General features: G+C 33.1%; 3 protein-coding genes across 4 annotated transcripts; 2 read left to right on the top strand and 1 right to left on the bottom strand.

Moving 5' to 3' along the window:
* The first annotated feature begins 3,012 nt into the window (after positions 1 to 3,012).
* On the top strand, positions 3,013 to 4,113 carry LOC107483978 (protein MAIN-LIKE 2-like). The gene is made up of 3 exons (XM_016104592.2): positions 3,013 to 3,632; positions 3,844 to 3,931; positions 4,021 to 4,113. Exons 1-3 carry the CDS (start codon positions 3,013 to 3,015, stop codon positions 4,111 to 4,113), a joined length of 801 nt encoding a protein of 266 aa, XP_015960078.2.
* A 3,796-nt stretch (positions 4,114 to 7,909) lies between these two features.
* On the top strand, positions 7,910 to 10,324 carry LOC107483977 (protein NRT1/ PTR FAMILY 2.8). Its single transcript, XM_016104590.3, has 3 exons — positions 7,910 to 8,028; positions 8,130 to 8,347; positions 8,742 to 10,324. The coding sequence occupies exons 1-3, from the start codon at positions 7,914 to 7,916 to the stop codon at positions 10,215 to 10,217; spliced, it is 1,809 nt and encodes a 602-aa protein (XP_015960076.1). The 5' UTR covers positions 7,910 to 7,913; the 3' UTR covers positions 10,218 to 10,324.
* Positions 10,325 to 14,192: 3,868 nt separating this feature from the next.
* Positions 14,193 to 18,524, bottom strand: LOC107483998 (LOB domain-containing protein 4-like). Of its 2 annotated transcripts, XM_021140330.2 has the most exons (3): positions 18,240 to 18,524; positions 17,955 to 18,008; positions 14,193 to 15,239 (listed from the first exon to the last, which is right to left on the bottom strand). In XM_021140330.2, exons 1-3 carry the CDS (start codon positions 18,414 to 18,416, stop codon positions 14,922 to 14,924), a joined length of 549 nt encoding a protein of 182 aa, XP_020995989.2. In that variant the 5' UTR covers positions 18,417 to 18,524; the 3' UTR covers positions 14,193 to 14,921. The 2 variants fall into 2 exon arrangements, with proteins under 2 accessions (XP_020995989.2, XP_015960093.1); XM_016104607.3 differs by lacking the exon at positions 17,955 to 18,008.
* Between the last annotated feature and the right edge of the window lie 805 nt (positions 18,525 to 19,329).

The following is a 19,329-nucleotide window of genomic DNA, read 5'->3' on the forward strand; positions in this document are numbered from 1 at the left end:
AATTAAGAGAAGAAAACAAGGAAAGTTAGAAGAAATTAGATTAAAACAATAATTAAAAAGGAGAGTTACAAAGAAAATAAACTAAAAACCCTAATTTCTAGAGAGAAGGGGGAGCTTTTCTCTCTAGAAAACAACCTACATAATGCTAAACTAACCCTAATTTCTCCCCCTTTCACATGGAGTGAGGCCCTCTTAGATATAGGAAGAATCAGCTTCAGAAAGTCCAAAAACTGGGCTCTGGAGGCCTAGAAATCGCCCCCAGCAATTTTTATTAAATGAGTCACACGCTGAGACCTGTGCGTACGCACAGGTGTGTGCGCACGCTTACATGCTGATTTTCCTCTTGTACGTACGCACGGGATATTGTGCGTACGTACACATAGTTTTGTAGTTCTTGTGCGTACGCACAGTAGGTTGTGTGCACGCACACTCCAATGTGTGCTTCTCCTTTGTTTTCTTCATGTTTTCTCCCTTTGTACATGCTTCCTTCCACTTTTGCCTTGCCAAACTTGCCTCTAGGACCTAAAATCACTAACAAACATGTCATGGCATCGAATGGCATAAAAGTGGGATTAAAATCACTAATTTAAGCTCAAAATAGCATGTTTCACAAGAGAGAAAACATAAAAGCATGCTATTTACATGAATAAATGTGGGTTTATATGATGAAATCCACTCAAATCAAACAAAAATATATCGTCAAATATGGATTCATCATCTGTCTTTCAGTGTGTGCAAGTAGTTTCTTTTTCAGAAAGGAAACAAGGCAAGAAGAGGGAAAAGTATTTATAAATATGACAGGGGCAAAACAGTAAAATGAGGCTATCGTTAAAGATATGCGCCGTTACCAATGTAACTGCTCTCCACGTGTAAATACGAAACTCCTAACGGACGCGACGTTTGATTAGACGTGACGGTTGAAAATTTTTAAAATTATGTCGGTTTCAAAATCATGTCAGTTCCCACTTCACGTTGGCTACAAGCCGAGTCTAAATACTTGAATCCAACTCTTAAGCAAAAGAGATCGGACTCGAGTAGGGGCACTGTTCATACCCTGGCCCAACACTAAAGCTCAGGTCCAAATAAAATAAAAAGGCCCAATCCATAGATTGGCCTCCCTACGTAATCGACCTCCACAGAAGAAGTCGGATTCGACACATACTTCACCCCAAAGAAGTCGGGATCTAAGATTAGCTGGCAGATAACCCTTATTCAAATAAGTAACTTCCTCTAAAATCTATCAACCCACTTCCAGGAGTCATATCTCAACTTTCCTAAGATAAAGGGACGGTTATCCTCCTTAAAAGGTGGAACTACTCCAACGGTGGTTATTGGTTCACGACTATAAATACACTGATACCCCTCAGATATCTCTAAGTTCCAATACTCTCAAAAACTGCTTAGTCCCTTACTGACTTAGGCATCGGAGTGTCTTTGTAGGTACCGCCTCCTATTCTTTCACGCACATAAGTTGGATGACGGCTCCCTAACACGAACCTAGTCGAAGACTTCCTCCTTCAGACGATTGGACCAACCTAACAAGGCCAACCCGTTAATTTCTGGTTACCCGACGTAACAGGTTTCTTTCGTTTTATCGATTCTTCTTTTACTTTATAAATATACTGAGCCTTACTTTTTTTTGTTTTGTTTTATAGGTTTAAGCTTGATTTTAAAATTTGAAAAATTGTCTTAAAAATATGTAAATATAAAATAATAGGTTGAGACAAATCTATAATTACCTTTTGCTAATGATAGTTGTCTAACTATAATAGTATAGAATATATATGAATAAAAGATATTTCTAACGTGTATAGCAATAATCATTAATTGTATTCTAACGTCTATGAAAATAAACATTAATACTAAAATAGGATATAATTACGGGTGTAAAATATGAAAATTTAAAAATTATAATTAATTTAAGAATATAAATTCATATATAAAAGAAAATAACTATGGGTATAAAATAGGAAATTTTAAATTTTATAATTAATGACTATAATTAATATATATTTATGAATTAGATAATATTTTAATTGTTTAATTTTGTTTTGATTTATATAAAAAAATTAACTCAAATTGTATTACGCCAATGCTCTAAACTGAAAATTGCTTCACGAATCAGCCAAAGCACATTACTATGTAATTCGAACTAGCTTGGTTCAAACTCCATAAATACATAATTCAAACCTACTTGGTTCGAACTACATGTAATATAATTCGAACTTGGTTGGTTCAAATTACACTTGAGTACCAGTCCCCTAGTAATTCGAACCGAGTTGGTTCGAATTACTCTCAAATTGCATCAAAACGTAATTCGAACCAGGCTGGTTCGAATTACTAAGTTTTCAGCTATATAAGGAGTTCGAATCACCCTCATTCAAACAACTTCTCTATTTCCATACCCCACCCAAATCCCAGAGAAAACGACCCAGATTCCATCCGACAAAGACTCGAACAGAAAACTCTGCCGATGGGAGATGATCCGGCAAGGCTATATCGGTTGGACGGAGTCGCTCATATAGCCGGGGTGATCAACGACGAGGTTAGTGGATAGAACACTTCTTTGCAATTAGTTTATCTGAGTTAATGATTTTTCATGTGGTTTTAGTGGCGGTTATGTTAGTGGTTTATCGTAGTGGTATTGCAAGTGGTTTTTTTAAAGGTTTTGTATGTGGTTTTAGTTAGCGGTTTATGTTAGTGATTTTTTTATAGTTATTTTGTTGATGCTTTATGTTGGCGGATTACTTTAGGTGGTATTGGAAGAGTTTTATCATGTGGTTTTATGTGCGGTTTACGATAGTGGATTTGCATGTGGTTTTCGTAAGTGGATTAGCTTCCGGTTTATGTTAGCGGTTTAAGCATGTGGTTTGTTATATTGGTTTCATATGTATATTGTGTTATTGGTTTCGATAAGTGGTTTCTGTTATTACTCATTTTTGTTACTGGTTTTCTATGTCGATCTACTAATGCGGTCCATGTAATGCCCAGCCACAGAGATGCATCAGGAGCATGCGGCGGCAACAGGGCATGCGACTCGATGAGTGGTATGTGTCGTACTTGCAGATGGCGGGGTTATACCATCTAGCGAGGCTAAATGATAGATGGTTTTGGATAGATGAGCCCCTTCTCAGTGCCTTCATGGAGCGGTGGCGTCTTGAGACGCACACTTTCCATATGCCCTTCGGAGAGTGCACGATCACGCTTCAGGATGTGGCGTACCAGTTGGGGTTGGCAGTGGACGGCCGTTATGTCAGCGGTTACCTTACGGATTTCCATATATATATCGAGGGTGGACGTCCTGCTTGGGTGTGGTTCGAGGAGTTGCTTGGAGTGATTCCTCCTCCGAGCCAGGTTCAGAAGTTCGCAGTAAACTGCAGCTGGTTCAAGGAGACATTTGGAGAGTGCCCTGAGGGAGCCGATGAGGACACCGTGTGGCGCTTTGCTCGTGCCTATATCATGATGTTGTTGGGCACTCAGCTGTTTGCCGACAAGTCTGGCAACCGCATTCACATCAGATGGCTTCCCTATGTAGCTAGGCTTGAGGAGATGTGTTCCTATAGTTGGGGGTCTGCAGCATTGGCATGGTTGTACCGGTGCATGTGCCGAGTGGCGAACCAACATGTGGTGAAGTTAGCGAGCCCACTTCAGCTACTTCAGTCCTGGATATTCTGACGCTTTCCAAGGTTTAGGCCTGCTGGGTATGATACGTGCAGCTGACTTTGGCATCGAGGTAATCTATTGTTCTATTTCAAGTTAAATTAGCTAATGTTGATGTACGCTTGTGCTGTTTTACAATTCTGTCATACTTTTAATTAGAAATAACACTCATGTCCGATGCAGGTGGTCAGGTTACAACCCTTTCGTTAGCGAGAAGGGTCCTAGAGTGCAGATGTGGAGACTGCAGATAGACATGTTACAACCCAGGGATGTGAGTATACTTTTGGTTACTTTTATTTAAATAACTAGACTTTAAGATTTTGTATAAATAGTTTGCTTGACAATGTAACTTTTGTGCAGTTTATCTGGATGCCGTATAGCTCCCCCGAGGTACTGCATTTGTGCATCCGGAGGCGTTGGAGCCTCGACACATGGCGCTGTGGCGATCTGTGATGTCACTGATATACTTTGTCGTCATAGAGTGGCATCAGATAGATAGGGTTCTACCACAGTTCGCGGTGTCCAGCCCCGACCACGTCCCGCCCTAAACATCGACTTTCTGATGTCGAAGGACGGGAGAGGCAGTGATCATTGGTTCCCGTCCGCTTTGCAGCATTGGCATCTTCATTGGGAGAGTCGTGCGGACCACGTCCTCCGGTTCGATGTTGTTGCGGACCCTGGACCGTTGGACACATACCTAGATTGGTGGAGTCAGCTTGGAAAGAGGTTCTTGTCACCAGAGATGTATTTGGGAGATCCGAGGGGCGTTCCTATTCCTGTGGAGGCATCACAGAGGGGTGCTGGGCTAGTTCCTGACATGGATCGAGTTGATGACGTCCCTGATAGGCGTCGGATAGAGAGGAGAGCTCGACTCGGGACACGACGGAGCCAGCGTGAGTGGAGGTGGCTAGACCAGGCTATTCAGGAGGCTGATGAGGCAGGTCGGGGTCGTGGTCGAGGACGACGGCATGGAGGCAGACGGAGGGCGCCTGTTATGGGGCACGACGATGGTGATCTTTGTGACGTGGCCGGTGGGGGAGGGGCTGCAGTCGGGGTTGTTAGTCGCCATCATGACGGGCAGGGTGGAGAAGGGTACGCTATCGGAAATCCCTCTACCCATAATGAGGCTGGACTTGGGGAGGGGCCGCTCTAAGATTACTTCGTTGGTGTTCCCGATGACGACCAGACACTTCAGGAGAGTATGCCACGAGTGAGTCCGGGCAGCACGTTCTCAGACTTCCTTGCCGGTGTTGGTCTTGATGCGAATTTTGGTGGACCACAGTTCCTCGATGAGATCAGTGCCATCATGTAGGAGGATGAGGCTGCTCGTGGCCGGAGTCAGACGACGGGGACACAAGGACCGTTAGATGTCGATCTGAATGAGCCTCCTTCCGTGCCTCCTCCTGACTATTTCGCTTTGGGTGGTACCCTAGCTTCGGCACATACTGCTGGGTCACATTCAGTTGTCGGGCCGTCTTCATCCCGACCGTTACATGTCCAGCCTAGGACGCATGCACATGCAGCCCCGCAGGACGAGGAGGATGAGATCGAGGATGATGAGCCCCTTATCCGGAGAGGTCAGAGGACACGAGTACCACGTCGTTGCTTCACGGGGTCGCACCTATTTAGATGATTAGTGTGCCATGTTGTATGTTACCTATCTTCGTCTATGTATTTATCAGTTGATGTATGTCTGTGTTACTTATTGCTTTATCGTCTATCATTTACTATGAAAACATCAGTACTTTGCGTTTTGATATTATTTAATTTCCGCATCACGTATTAATTTAAATTGTAGATTTATTTATTGCCGTGTGCATTCAACAAAAATACTTAGGATCCCATGCTTAGTAATTCGAACCAGCCTGGTTCGAATTACGTTTTGATGCAATTTGAGAGTAATTCGAACCAACTCGGTTCGAATTACTAAGGGAATGGAACTCAAGTGTAATTCGAACCAACCAAGTTCGAATTATATTACATGTAGTTCGAACCAAGTAGGTTTGAATTATGTGTTTATGGAGTTCGAACCAAGCTAGTTCGAATTACATAGTAATGTGCTTTGCCTGATTTGTGAAGCAATTTTCAGTTTGGCTGATTCAGATAATTTTTTGCTCCCTTGGCTTATTTCTGTTTTTTGCCCTTATTATTATGTGAATGTTGTGATGTTATGGAATAATTATTTTTCAAAATTTAGAGGTCTAAGAGATGTAGAATCTAACTTTTGGTGATGTCGTGATAAAGTTGATCAAGACCCGAACTTCACCCGGTCTAGACCCGGCTTTAGTGTGGCCCAAAAGTAACACGATTTCATCGGGTATAGGATCGAGTAAGGGTCTCATAAATAGACTCGGTCATTATTTAGGGTCGGGTCTGGGCCAACGCGAACCCAACTTCACCCGACCCCATGTGCACCCTAACTCTAATCGTATAGTCACCCCATATTCATCTAAAAAGGTCGTGGATTTAAATTTTCTTATTTTTGGTAAAAAAACAAAAACAAAAACTCAAACTGTATTACAACAAAAAAATTTTAGGAGTATAATGACTGACGTGAATCGGTACGATGCTAAATAAATACAGTAGAGATGAAGACTGATTATTGCACAAAAACAATTCCATTTACTTGAATTTTTCTATTTTATTTTGAGGTTTAAAAACATTAAAATTTATCATATATGATCAAAATTAAGACATTATTAATTTAATGCATATTATAATTTTTTTTAATTAATTCAATTATTTTGTGAATTTTTTTATTATGTAGTATTGTTTATTATTCACATGAATAAAAAAACATAAATTGAGTTTGATTTTAAAATTTAATATGTTGAAGAATATTTTTTTATTAAAAAATATTTCAGATATAGATATAATATTAAATATTTTTCGTACATTGCATGGATACATACACTAGTTATTAAATTAAAGGAAATATTTTGATAATTGCTATTTCTTTTTGCATTTTAAATTATTATTTGAATTTTAAAAGATTTTATTTTTGATAAAAAATATCTTTTGGAGGAAAAAAAATCACATTTAATATTTTAAAATTAATCTTAATTCAATCAAATATACCATTGGATTTGATGCATTTTTTTCTTAAAAACATTTGAAGAGTTATTTAAAAGATATATAAAAATGAAAAATATTTATTTCTATATTTTTTTAATATATTTTTTTATTTGTATAAAAGATTATTTAATTACCAAATTTTGATATCTAGAAATTTATAAAATTCTTTTTCGATTATATCTTCTTATATTTAGTTTAGTCTGTCAAATTAAAATTATTTTTAAAAAATTAAAATATCTTTTAAGACTGTTTTCTAGAAAGTAAGTTTTTTTTTTTTTAAGTAAAATAGTACTATGGTAGTTTACTCGGTGTTGAACTCGGTGTTGAATTGTCGATAAATTGTTATTTGTAATGTACTAGGGTCTAGGGATGCTCCTGTTTTCACTGCTTGGATCCATGAGAAAGTTTGTTTTTGACAGTGATATAGTAGCTAAGGATGCTCCTATCTTCACTCTTATTGTATTGAATATTGATCCATCCCAAACTCTGCTTTCCGGTGGCTAAATATTAAGCTTATAATTCAACACATGCTAAAAACAAAATTAACATAAAAAGCCACGTGACATTTTTAATCTATCTTCATCCTAGTGTTTCATTGATTTACTTCTAGTAATCTCAATTGAAATATTAGTATTATCATTGACAATTCAATTAAAATATTTGATAAAATAGTTATGTAAAATATTTTATGTATTAAAATTAAACTCATTTAAAATTTATATAAATTAAAATACTTATTATTATTTAAATTAATTATGCTAGTCGTAGTCTCGTAGAGTATATTAAATTTAACTATTAAAATTATTTATTACTATAAAATACATATTAAAATATAAAATACACATTAAAAATAAATTAAATTACACATATATTATACAAATACATAAAAATTAATTTTAAAAGTTGATTCTAGTCCGCAGATAACATTTTTATATTTTAATTAGTTTCTAAATAAAATCACGTGAATGAACAATCTTGATATTTCAAAGTAACCGTAGCCACCTTTGACTTTTTTGCATGCAAATTCGTGAGTTTGTTTGAGGACTGGAAGCTAAAAGCACTCACAAATTTTTGACGTGGCATTATGAGACTACATATAAATAGACAAACAATAACATATTAGACTGTGTGTGTGTGAAAGAGATGAACCGAGTTGGAACCATAACTCAAGGAAGGAAATGGAGAATGCAACAACCAATTCTTCATGTGAAGAGGAACAAATACAAGATGAGCATGCATCTGCACCAGAGACACAAGAAGCAGGAGGATGGAGATCAGTCTACTACATTATTGGTAAAAAAAGAACAAAAGAAAAAGAACGATTTTTACATAATATTAATTAGCAAAACCCTAATCTTTTTTATAATTTTGTTGCTTAATTTGGGTTTTTGAAGGTAATGAGTCGTTCGAAAAATTGGCATCAATGAGTTTGATATCGAATCTGACGATGTACCTGCTAACGAGGTACAATTTGAGTGCGATATTTGTGGTGAATGTGGTTCAAATTTGGAATGGATCATCCAATGTTGCATCCATAATCGGTGCTTTCATTTCTGATACTTATTTGGGAAGGTTTCGCACCCTCTTATTTGGCTCCATTGCATCACTTCTGGTAAGCAAATCAATCATCACATCAATGTCACAATTACCAGGATAATGTTTTATTTCATTATTATATTTCCCCCTTTTGGTAGTGTAACATTAACAAACTAGGATTTATGTCAAGGAGTTACTCTAATGAACTTTTAAGTCGAAATAAGTTAAAACCCAAGAGATGTATTTTGATAGAATAAATTATCATTTCTGATCTTAAAAAAATCCAATACTTATCATTTTGACTTTGATACTCATTAAATAGGGTAGTTTATCAAACAGTTACGTTAGTTTATATGTTCTGTGCTTAAATTCTGAATGATAAGAAATGATCATTTATTCTATTGTGAAATTGTTAAATATTTTATTGGTTGAGTTATTAACATGGGGTAGAACATGAATTACATGAACAGGGTATATTGATAATGACCCTAACAGCAGGTATACATCAATTGAGGCCTGCTAACTGCACTAATAGGCCACATTGCCAGTGGCCACAACCGTGGCAGCTTGGTATACTCTTTTTCGCCCTCGCCATGTTATCTGTTGGCGCAGGTGGAATTAGGCCGTGCAACATTGCATTTGGCGCTGATCAATTCGATACCAAAACAGAGAAAGGCAGGGCACAATTGGAAAGTTTTTTCAATTGGTGGTACTTCACCTTCACCATTGCACTTGTGATCGCGCTAACTGGCGTTGTCTACATTCAAACCAATGTTAGCTGGACCTTAGGATTCGCCATTCCAACACTCTGCCTTGCTTTCTCAATAGCAATCTTCTTAATCGGCCGGCACACTTACATTCGAAAGAAGCCTCAGGGGAGTGTCTTCTCTGATATGGCAAAGGTGATCACTGCAGCATGTCGAAAGTGCAAGCTTAAGACCTCTGATAGAACACGTTACTATGATCCTGCTCCATCAGAATCGGACCACAACAATGTTAGGCTTGTTCATACAGATAGGTTCAAATTTCTTGAGAAGGCTGCTATAATTTCTGATCCTAGTGAGTTGAATGAACAATTGAAGCCGAAAAATGTTTGGAGGCTTTGTAGCTTGCATCAAGTTGAAGAATTAAAATGCTTATTGGGAATTCTACCAGTTTGGGTGACAGGAATCTGTTGCTTCATTGTAATGGATCAGCAGAACACATTTGGTGTTCTTCAAGTTATTCAAACAAACAGATCAATTGGGAAACATTTCAAAGTTCCACCAGGTTGGATGAACTTGTTCTCAATGGTGGCACTTTCAATTTGGATCTACATCTATGAATGCATCTACATTCGAGTGACAAAGAAAATTAACAAAAAGGCTACTCGGTTAAGCATGAGCCTAAGAATCAGAATTGGGATTCTTTTGTCAATTTTGTGCATGCTTGTGGCCGCGATCGTCGAGCAGAAGCGCCGCGACTCAGCTTTGAGAGCAAAATCATTTGCTTCGCCGATGAGCTTCGCAGTGCTGCTGCCACAGTTTGCGCTGTCGGGTCTCAACGAAGCCTTCGCTGCCGTGTCCATAATGGAATTCTTCACAACGGAGATGCCTGAGAGCATGAGGACTGTGGCTGGTGTTGTTTTCTTTCTGAGCTTGTCAGTTGCAAACTACTTAGGATCATTGATTGTGAACATTATCCATAAAGCTACATCACATGGTGGGAGAAATTCATGGCTTGGTGGACATGATTTGAATGACAATAAGCTTGATTACTACTATTATCTCATTGCTGCACTTGGTGTTTTGAATTTTGTTTACTTCAATTTCTTTGCTAGCCATTTCTTGGGTAAAAAACCTAGCAATGATACAAAAAAGGTGCAGCCAAAGAATTCAATACCAAATCAGCAGAATGGAGAGCCACCTCAAGAGAAGGAATTTGACATAACAATTGATCCAAGATGAAAGAGGGAACATGATCATGCTAATTTGTTACATTTTATTTTGTTGTTGTTTAGGTTAGGTGTGATTGTAACAATCTTTTTGTCTTGAAGACTGTATTGTGCTAATTAGGTGTGGTATATTGCAGATCATAATTTAGATTTAGATATCAAGTTTGATGAACTAGCCTTCACCAGTGATTGTAGTTGGTTAATTTAATTTCTCACACAAAATTTTAAACTGTTCACTTATTAATTTTCATATTATATAAATTTGTATGTTTAAATCAAGGTAAAAACTGACAAATTTTTTTGTGCCATCAGAATTTTTATGCACATGCCTCAGTTTTATTTTTTGGTTTCATATCTTCTCTAGTGATATAATTTCCACTATCTTTCTTTCCTACCTTTTCTTTCTTTCCTCTAAAATAATAAAACATTAAGATTTTTCTGTGCATAAAAAAAATTAAAACTCGTGCAATATACTAAATTTCATCAGCATGAGCATTTGTGTAGACTGCAGAGATTATTCTAAATTAAAGAAAGAAGATTATTAAGTTTTTGAAAAATTCTTTTCAATTCTGACCCGTATGTATGTGTCTCATGCCAGAGTTCCGAAATCAATAATTTTCATGTAAAAATCTAATATAAAAAATTGATGATATTTATACAAAAACCAACTCACTCTCCAACTGACTAATTTTATGCACTACTATTAGATAGATTAGATGAGATTCACACTTGAGACCAGTGTGAACAAAGAAACAAATAGATGTGATATTTACACACGCATTTTTGCATATATTTTGCCATTTTATAAGCAGACTTATCGACAGACACACTGCAAAACAATACAAAACAAAAAGACAGAAAAAAAAAAAGAAAGAAAGAAAAATTAGTGAGAAATCTAAATTTTTATTTTTATTTCTTTGAGTTTTATGATTGAATTATCTACTATTAAATTTAGCTTTTTTTTTCTTTGTATAAATTTATGAGCACTTCAATGTATGAAACAAATAATTTCTTGGTTTAAAATGAGAATAAAAATGCACTTTTTAATTTGTATATGATTTTGATTTGATAATTTTCAGAAAAATAATGTAATATCGTTATTTATTAAGCTATGATGATCATAATTCGTCTTTTGCGAATTGTATTCTTAAAAAATAAAAAATACAATTTACTCTGAAATAAATTCAATTTTTTGATAAATTCTATTTTTCAAAAAAAATGCGAATTCTCTTTTCAAAAATAAAAAATTATTGCAATTCATCTCCAACAATTTTGCTTTTCGAAAATTAATTAAAAAATTATACTTTTCCTCCAAAAAATTTTATTTGTCCCTACATTTCTATAAATCACTAATAATCTCCATTTTTGAGAAATTTTACCTCCCAACAAATCATACAAAAATCTTTTTAAATCTCAAATCTGAACATTTGATTAAGAAAGTGTGAAAATTTCGCTATCTCCCTTATTTTGATCACATGAGGTTGCGTTTGCACTTTGGCAATCATAACTAATCAATAACAAGAGGCAAGTAACAGTAGAAGTAGAAGACATGGAGATGGATATATCAATCACTGATTAGAGCAATTCTTAGTGCACTGACACATCAAAACCTCCAACTTTGAACGTTGAGTCTCTTCACACAATTGAAGTTAGTATCAAAATTGTTGTTGAATTACTGCCACACTGATATGAATATTCTACTACCCGCGTTTATTTATCTTTTTTCTCCATGATAAGTACTATTTAATTGTTTCATCGGCATTGATTGATCAAGTTTTGTTCTCCTAAATGTTGTAATAATCTCAAAAAGGCAAGAATACAAGTAAAAATAAATAGATCTAAATATGGGATCGAACGCATAGTTTCAGGAGAGCATGATAGAATTGTTGGGACAAAGGAGGCTTCAGAAGTAGGAAGGAGGGATGATCTAGGTTCGCATAAGTATAGCAGTGTTGATCGAAATATGGAGGAGGAAGGAGCGAGGGGAAATGACCTTAAAGAAAGATGTAATGGATGAGGATGATCTCATTGATAGGGAGCTCGAAGATGGCGTTGAATTAACAGTTTAGGACGAGAGAAACAAGCGCCAGAGATGTGTTAGTTTTCATTCTCCCATTCATGAGTCTGCCATCAACATCTCGTCCACTTTTCTATTACCCTACCATCCACATTTCCATCGTGAGAATATAAGCTTCACTATTGGCGCAGTCTCCACGCTCATTAACATGTTTTTTTTGCTTGCTGGAGGTGGCTCTAATTAGATGTTAGGGTTAGCGATTTGCATATCGTTATCCAATTTTGTATTTTCTTGGATTGTTTTGTAATTTTAGATTTTTCTTGGGAGTCTGGGACTTTGTTGTAATATAATACTTTTAGAGGTAACTATCTAAAATGTAGGGTGGTAAACTGGTAATATTTGTTTTTTGGTGACTAACTGGCAATATTTGTTTGTAACAGCTTAGGAGACATACAAATATTTGTGTATAACATTTCCTTCACAATATTAAACCAAAATACTAAAAGTAAAATATATAAATAACAAGAGAACTAACCTATAGAAATTAGGCAAAGTATTTGATGGAATTCATGTAAAGAACTACATTAAATTTAACTGTCTAAAATATTTATAAATTTATTCCAATTTATTAATTTATATTTACACATTTCTAACAAATTTTTTTATATTTTTAAAGCAAATTTTTATAAGCGTCCCATAAACAATTCTAGGTGTAAGGGTATAGAGTGCTTGTCCCTACTATAATTTAAAATTTTTTTGAGTAATACATGATAATAATATTTATTTGTTTTTATTAAATTGTTGATTTTGACTCCACAATAATATTTTAATCAATTTTTAAAATTTAATATTCAATTTAAAAAATTTATATTAAATGTGTTATAATGATTAATTTTTAAATTTAAATGAAATTAGTATTCTTTTTTAGAAATCGACTTAAAAAAATATTATTTATCTATTGATATTTTTTCTTTTAAAGTTAGTTTTAGTTTTTTCTATGACAACTGTATTAATTGAAACAACCTTTTAAACTATGGATATCATTAAAACCTAATTATATTGAATGTAAATTTTTAAATGATATGAATTTTTAAATGACAACTGCATTAGTGATATACGTAAAAAAACAAATATTTTAATTGTATTACTAAAAAAGTTTATTCGATCTTTCTAAAATATAAAATTTAAAAAAATAAAATTTTTTTTAACAATTGGAATTATGCACGAAGATAAAGAGTCTTTTGAATATACTCTAGACATCAACATTTGTTCACCGGAATCAACACTCGTAAGTCACCAAAAAAAAAAAATCAACACTCGTAACTCTTACCGTCACCAACCACCATCGCCATTCCCTAGACATCAAGGTCTTGCCGTTCAAGAATGACAGACCCTTGGCGTCTTCTGCACCCGCGTCGAGCGATGATTCTCTGCCACGTTAGCAATTAAATTGAGTCGATTTGGAGAATTTGAGAGTGCTGTTAGGGAATGGGGATTATGCTGAGTTAAGCGGTGGCTCGTTCATATACCTAGGTTCGAGTACGGAGGACAACGCCGTTTACTGGGCAAACGGCGTTTGCAGTGAGAGTACTTTGATTCTTAAATCGGGGGACTTGAAGTTTTGTTTCGTTGAACTTAGAAGGTTTATGACTGCTACAGATTGGGTTCAGGGGCATGGGCAACTTGGCTATTGTTGGTCATGTAGGTTGCTTTCTTTTTATCGATTCTTCTTTTACTTTCTAAAGATAATGAGCCTTTTTTTTTTTGTGTTGAGGTTTGGGCTTGATTTTAAAATTAAAAAAAAAAGATTATGTTAAAAATATGTAAATATACAAAAAATAAAATAATAGGTTGAGGCGAATCTATAATTAATTTTTGCAATTCCATTGAAAGGATGCTTTCTGTGAAAGTTCCATAAAATACTTTTAACTAAAAATTAATAGCCAACTTGGAATTTTTAACTAAAATACTAAACATTACAAAGAAGCAAGCACTACTTATGAAAACCTAAGTAATGCCAATAAGTTCATCTTCCATATATTTAACTACAAAAGACCAAATCATAACAATACTTAAGAACAACATAGAGAGCTCCATTACAACACCTTTTGCCATAATCAAAGAAATAAGTCCACAATCCAACCATAAGCGCAGCTTCCCTTCATGTGATAGTAATTACTAATAAGCCACATATTTACACCAAAATGCCAATGAAAACCCTCTTTTTGCAAACCAAAAGTAATCAAGCGGGCGAAAGATCTCCACCGCAGCTCCTTCAATCACCACCAATGCTTCTAGAGTTCGATTCTTCTACCCTACTAAAGTTAACAAGGCATTACTTTAAAAAAGAAAATAATGCCTTGTTTTCTTCTCTTTTTGTATTTTTTTCTAGGAACTAATATATTTTCCTAGTCTAAAGAAACCGATATAATTATTAAGTTTTCAATCTTATAAAGATTTGTTACTTTGAGTTTTAATTTTTGTAAGATTCTTTATCTGATTTTAGTGTTGTCATAGTTTATCTTCGTCAATTGCTGACATTGTAAGATAAGTTAAAACATTTAACTTTATCATATCAGCATTTAACCAAAGCAAACTACAACTAAAATCAAATATTTCTTACAAAAATCAAGAACTAAAATCACAAATTTTAGAGAAGTTGAAAACTTATTTGACTTTGTTGTACTTATATATATAATATCATGACCACATAGAATCTGCATAAGAGGTATGGTCAAGGCCCATGTCGATGTCAAAAATGGGCTTGGAGGATGGGGAGGCACTATTGGTTGGGCTATGGGGTTGGGTCCAGTAAGAGCAGGATGCAGTCTGGGTCTGGCGCACCCTGAGATGCACAGCCTCAGCCTGAGCCACAGCCAATTGGATTTGCAACGCATCAATTTGTTGTTGAAGAGAAGAGATGGCTCCCACACAGCCATAAACAGGGTCCCTCACTCTTGCATTTGCCTCATACACCATGCTGCTCACTGCATCTCCTCTCTGATGCTCTGGTAGCTCCTGCAAAAATCTTCTTATTATTAAATTTTCACGCATTAAACTTTGTATGTTGCCAAATGTTTGTGTTACTTCTAAATTTCTTGAGAGATTTATAATTTATAATATTTTTTTTACACTTAAAAATAATTATTTGAAAAATGAACATTTGTACATAAGTGATATATTAAATCGAATATATTAGAATTAAAATTTAACAGGATTAATTCAATTCTAAAAGTTAGTTCAAGGAATGAGAAATGTCTCATGTTTAAAAATTATCTAAAAATTATAATCTTAAAAAATATAAGACTTATGATATAAAGCTGGCGCTTAAAAAATTTGAGTCAGTCAAGTCTAAATATATGATAACCTACATAAACAACGTGTTCTATATTAGAACAGCATAATAAAATTAAACTCCTTAACTACATTACATCAACTTAATGCGTGTTCACATATCTTTCGTTAACCAAAAGCTAAGGACTTTGACAAAGAAATAAGCAATTCATTTTTTTTGCTTCATTAGAAAAATGGGCACCAAGCAGACAGCTTCACGTGGCGCAGAAGCAGAATTTGTTAGCTTCAAACCTCCCTTTTTTTTTTTTTAAGAAAAAGTATAGACAATAAAAATACTAAACAATGTAAACAATAGATATACTAGATGTTCATTTCATTAGGTGTATAGATAATTATTCTAATATTAAGATTTAAGTAAATAATTTAAAAATATAATATATTTTAATTTAATTAATAATTATTCATATTGTTCAAAAAAGTTATTGATTACTTAACATAACTTTTTTCAAAAAGTGAAGATATTGTTCTCAAAATCGCGTTGCTTGTTAACACTTGGTGATTGACATTGAATCTGGATGCCAAAATCACGTTAAGGGACTCTAATTGGGTCACCCCAACCGGCAACCATATGATAGGAAATTAAACAAACTTCAAATAAATATTTGGAATACGAAGATGTTTGATAATAAAAAAAATAATAAAATATAATCAAAATTTATTTAATATAAAAATTAGATAAAATAAATTTTGACAATTTTTTTGTATTTCTAATATTATTTTTTTAAATAAATGCCATTTTGATCATTTCTAACAATTCAAATAATTATTTAAGTGGCTCATATAAATAGTAAATTGTTATTGCGGTTTATGATCACTTAATCCAGTGACCATTTAAATTAATTACTTAAATAATCAAAAATCAATTAAAGGTTTTTAAATTAAAGAGAAGCGTGTTGTCGTTTGAACAAAAATAAACGATAAAAACTGAAAAGGACATTTACGCTAAATATTTCAAATATACAATAATTAAACAAAGATAAGCACAAACCTTGTCAAAGTATTGGTTCTCTCTCTTTTCTTTCTTTTTTTTTTTTAATTCTTTGTAATTATATATTTTATACGAACCACATGGCAGACCAAAAGATGTGGGACAAATAGATAAGGACGTACCTTGAGATTTCAATGCGCCGAACGCCTAATTTTCTTTGGCTTTTCTAATATTTCAAGTGCTACTAAAAAAGAAAAAAATCATATATATGGTATGTGGTTTTGGCTAACTCCGAAATATTTTTTACCATTAACTCAAAAAAGTCAAAATCCTAGCTAACGCTAAAGAAAAAATAATAATTAATATATTTTTTATATTTTCTTTCATATATTTTTATAATATAAAAAAAATATTTTATTTTCTTTCAATTTTTTTATCAAAAGGAAAAAAATAAAAAAAAATATTCACAAATATAATATATAAAACATTATTAAAAAAGATAAAGACATGTTCTACTTTAGACTTTATTATCGTAAAATAAAATGGATGTTACTCAGAATAAATTTATATTCCATTTAATACTAACAAAGTAACAAACTTAAAACAAGTATGTAAAATAACATACACAAATATTTTTTTTATTGAATCCACACGGTTAAAATATCTTTTTTTAAAGATATTTTTAATAATTAAAATTTAATATATATAATCGATTAAATTATGTTATTTTTGTCAAAATTAGATCAGACAAATTAATTGACCGAAAAATTGATAAACCAAATTTTAAACCAATTTAAATTAATATTTTTTATAAAAACTGACTACAATACTTTTATTATAAAAGTTGGCTAAAATATTTTTATATATATTTTTTTTTAAATTCTAAATCCTACTAAATCCTAACCTATGACGACATAAAGAGAAGAAAATGATTAGAATTTAAAATTTTTTAAAAATATGTAATAAAAGTATTTTAGTCATTTTTTATAATAAAAATATTGTAGTTATTCTTTTATAAAAATAAATTAATTTAGACTGATTCAAAATTTAATTTATTGATTTTTTTAGCTAAAACGATTTATCCCATCTACTTTTAATAAAAATAATCTAATTTAATCGATTATATGTATTAAATTTTAATTACTAAAATTTTTTTTTAAAAAAATATTTGAAGCATCTTTATGTCACTTACTTCCTTTTTCATTTACCTGTCTTATTTGCTGTTCTTTATCCAAATAGGGTGAAGAAGTCTATTATTTTAAAAGCTTACTAACTTGTGTATTAAAAGTACATTTTAAGTATTACAAGAAAAATGCTTTATCAAAAAATATTAAAAAATATATTTTTATTTTAATGTATTAAATATATTAAAAAAATTATATTATTACTCTTAAAATATATGAAAAAAGCATAAGTTAGTTAAATTCTGCGTTGGTCTATCTTCAACTTACATATAAGTCATTACTAGTGTTATAACGACGGATGAGTGATAATCTACCAATCCCCTGAATATATAAAACAAAATAAATACATAAAAATATTATTCAGTTCCTTTTTAAATTAAATTCTTTACAAATGCTATTGGCATATCATTTGTTGAAAAACTATATTATAATAAACACTAGTGAGTGATCCTACAACAATAATGTTCCTCAACAATAGTAAAAATTAAAAAAAAAAATCCACGGGGAAATAATTAATAATGGTTAAAGATGATGATGAATTGAAGAAGAAACCTGAAGCATCTTGTTGACATTGCTGGCACCAAAGACCTTATGCACATTTGCAAACTTGTGAGGCTCGTCGGCCGGGAAATACGGCGCAAAGACGCAATCCGCGGCGCACCTTCGGCGGAGAAGCTTGCATGCAGCACAAGGTGAGGCTGAACCCTGCTTCCTACCACCCTCTTTCATATCGAAACTATAAATGAAATAAGTTAATGAAGAAAAAGAAAAAGAAATAATGTATTGGGAGTCAAGAAAAGAAGGAGAATGAGAAAGAGACACAAATAAGAGAGGGCGTGTGGTAGTTGTAGGGACTAGTAGGGGTGAAGAATGCCCTTTCATTATATAACCAAAAGAAAGGCCAAAAGCTATAACTACATTACTACATCGACATTTATGTGGGTCCAATCATGTATTCATGTTTCCTTCTTTTATTTTTTAATTATTTTTTTTTTTACATTCGACCGGTATTCTAAGATTGTTGGACTAATTTCTCTGGATTTGAATCTTCTAAAATTTGAATTTTACTTTAGAAAATAAAGTGTGATCTTCTATCCTTAAATAATTTCTATTTCATATTTATTCTTGGTCTCATCTATAAAATAAATGATGAGAGATCACATTTTACTTTTTAAAGTGAAATTCAAAATTTAAAGAATCCAAAATCCAATCTCTCTTATTCCTTGATATATATATAATAACCTAAAGAAATTTTATAACTAACATATCATTTAAACTCTTAAATATTTTTTTTACAATATTTTTTCATTTGATAAATTAAAAATTAATTCATTATAAATTATAATTACATTTAAGAATTTATTATTAATCAATAATTTATTATATGTATAAGATGAAATTTAAATTAACGACATTTATTTAAGTAGACTAATAAGCTAATTACTAGGCTAATCCAAATAATTTTTACCTTTTTTTGTCAGATAGATTTAGCAACCTCCAACTCTAGACATGACAATACAATACTACAATTCACTCACATTACATGTTCACACATATAGAGACACAGAGACTAAGATAGAGATATAGAGACACAAAATCATATTTAACATATGAAACACAGTGTATTTCACTACCAGAAATG

The sequence above is a fragment of the Arachis duranensis genome, chromosome 4 (assembly GCF_000817695.3).
Source record: "Arachis duranensis cultivar V14167 chromosome 4, aradu.V14167.gnm2.J7QH, whole genome shotgun sequence".
NCBI lineage: Eukaryota > Viridiplantae > Streptophyta > Magnoliopsida > Fabales > Fabaceae > Arachis > Arachis duranensis.

What these genes read in the sequence shown, in the direction of transcription:
- LOC107483978 (XM_016104592.2), top strand. Translation starts at nt 3,013, where the DNA reads ATGCGGCGGCAACAGGGCATGCGACTCGATGAGTGGTATGTGTCGTAC. An exon ending in GCGAACCAACATGTGGTGAA is followed by an intron (nt 3,633 to 3,843) that starts GTTAGCGAGCCC and finishes TGTCCGATGCAG; the next exon opens with GTGGTCAGGTTACAACCCTT. An exon ending in ACATGTTACAACCCAGGGAT is followed by an intron (nt 3,932 to 4,020) that starts GTGAGTATACTT and finishes ACTTTTGTGCAG; the next exon opens with TTTATCTGGATGCCGTATAG.
- LOC107483998 (XM_021140330.2), bottom strand. Translation starts at nt 18,416, where the DNA reads ATGAAAGAGGGTGGTAGGAAGCAGGGTTCAGCCTCACCTTGTGCTGCA. An exon ending in ATGTCAACAAGATGCTTCAG is followed by an intron (nt 18,009 to 18,239) that starts GTTTCTTCTTCA and finishes TTATATATTCAG; the next exon opens with GGGATTGGTAGATTATCACT. An exon ending in ACACTAGTAATGACTTATAT is followed by an intron (nt 15,240 to 17,954) that starts GTAAGTTGAAGA and finishes AGATTTTTGCAG; the next exon opens with GAGCTACCAGAGCATCAGAG.
- LOC107483977 (XM_016104590.3), top strand. Translation starts at nt 7,914, where the DNA reads ATGGAGAATGCAACAACCAATTCTTCATGTGAAGAGGAACAAATACAA. An exon ending in ATCAGTCTACTACATTATTG is followed by an intron (nt 8,029 to 8,129) that starts GTAAAAAAAGAA and finishes GGGTTTTTGAAG; the next exon opens with GTAATGAGTCGTTCGAAAAA. An exon ending in GCTCCATTGCATCACTTCTG is followed by an intron (nt 8,348 to 8,741) that starts GTAAGCAAATCA and finishes TTACATGAACAG; the next exon opens with GGTATATTGATAATGACCCT.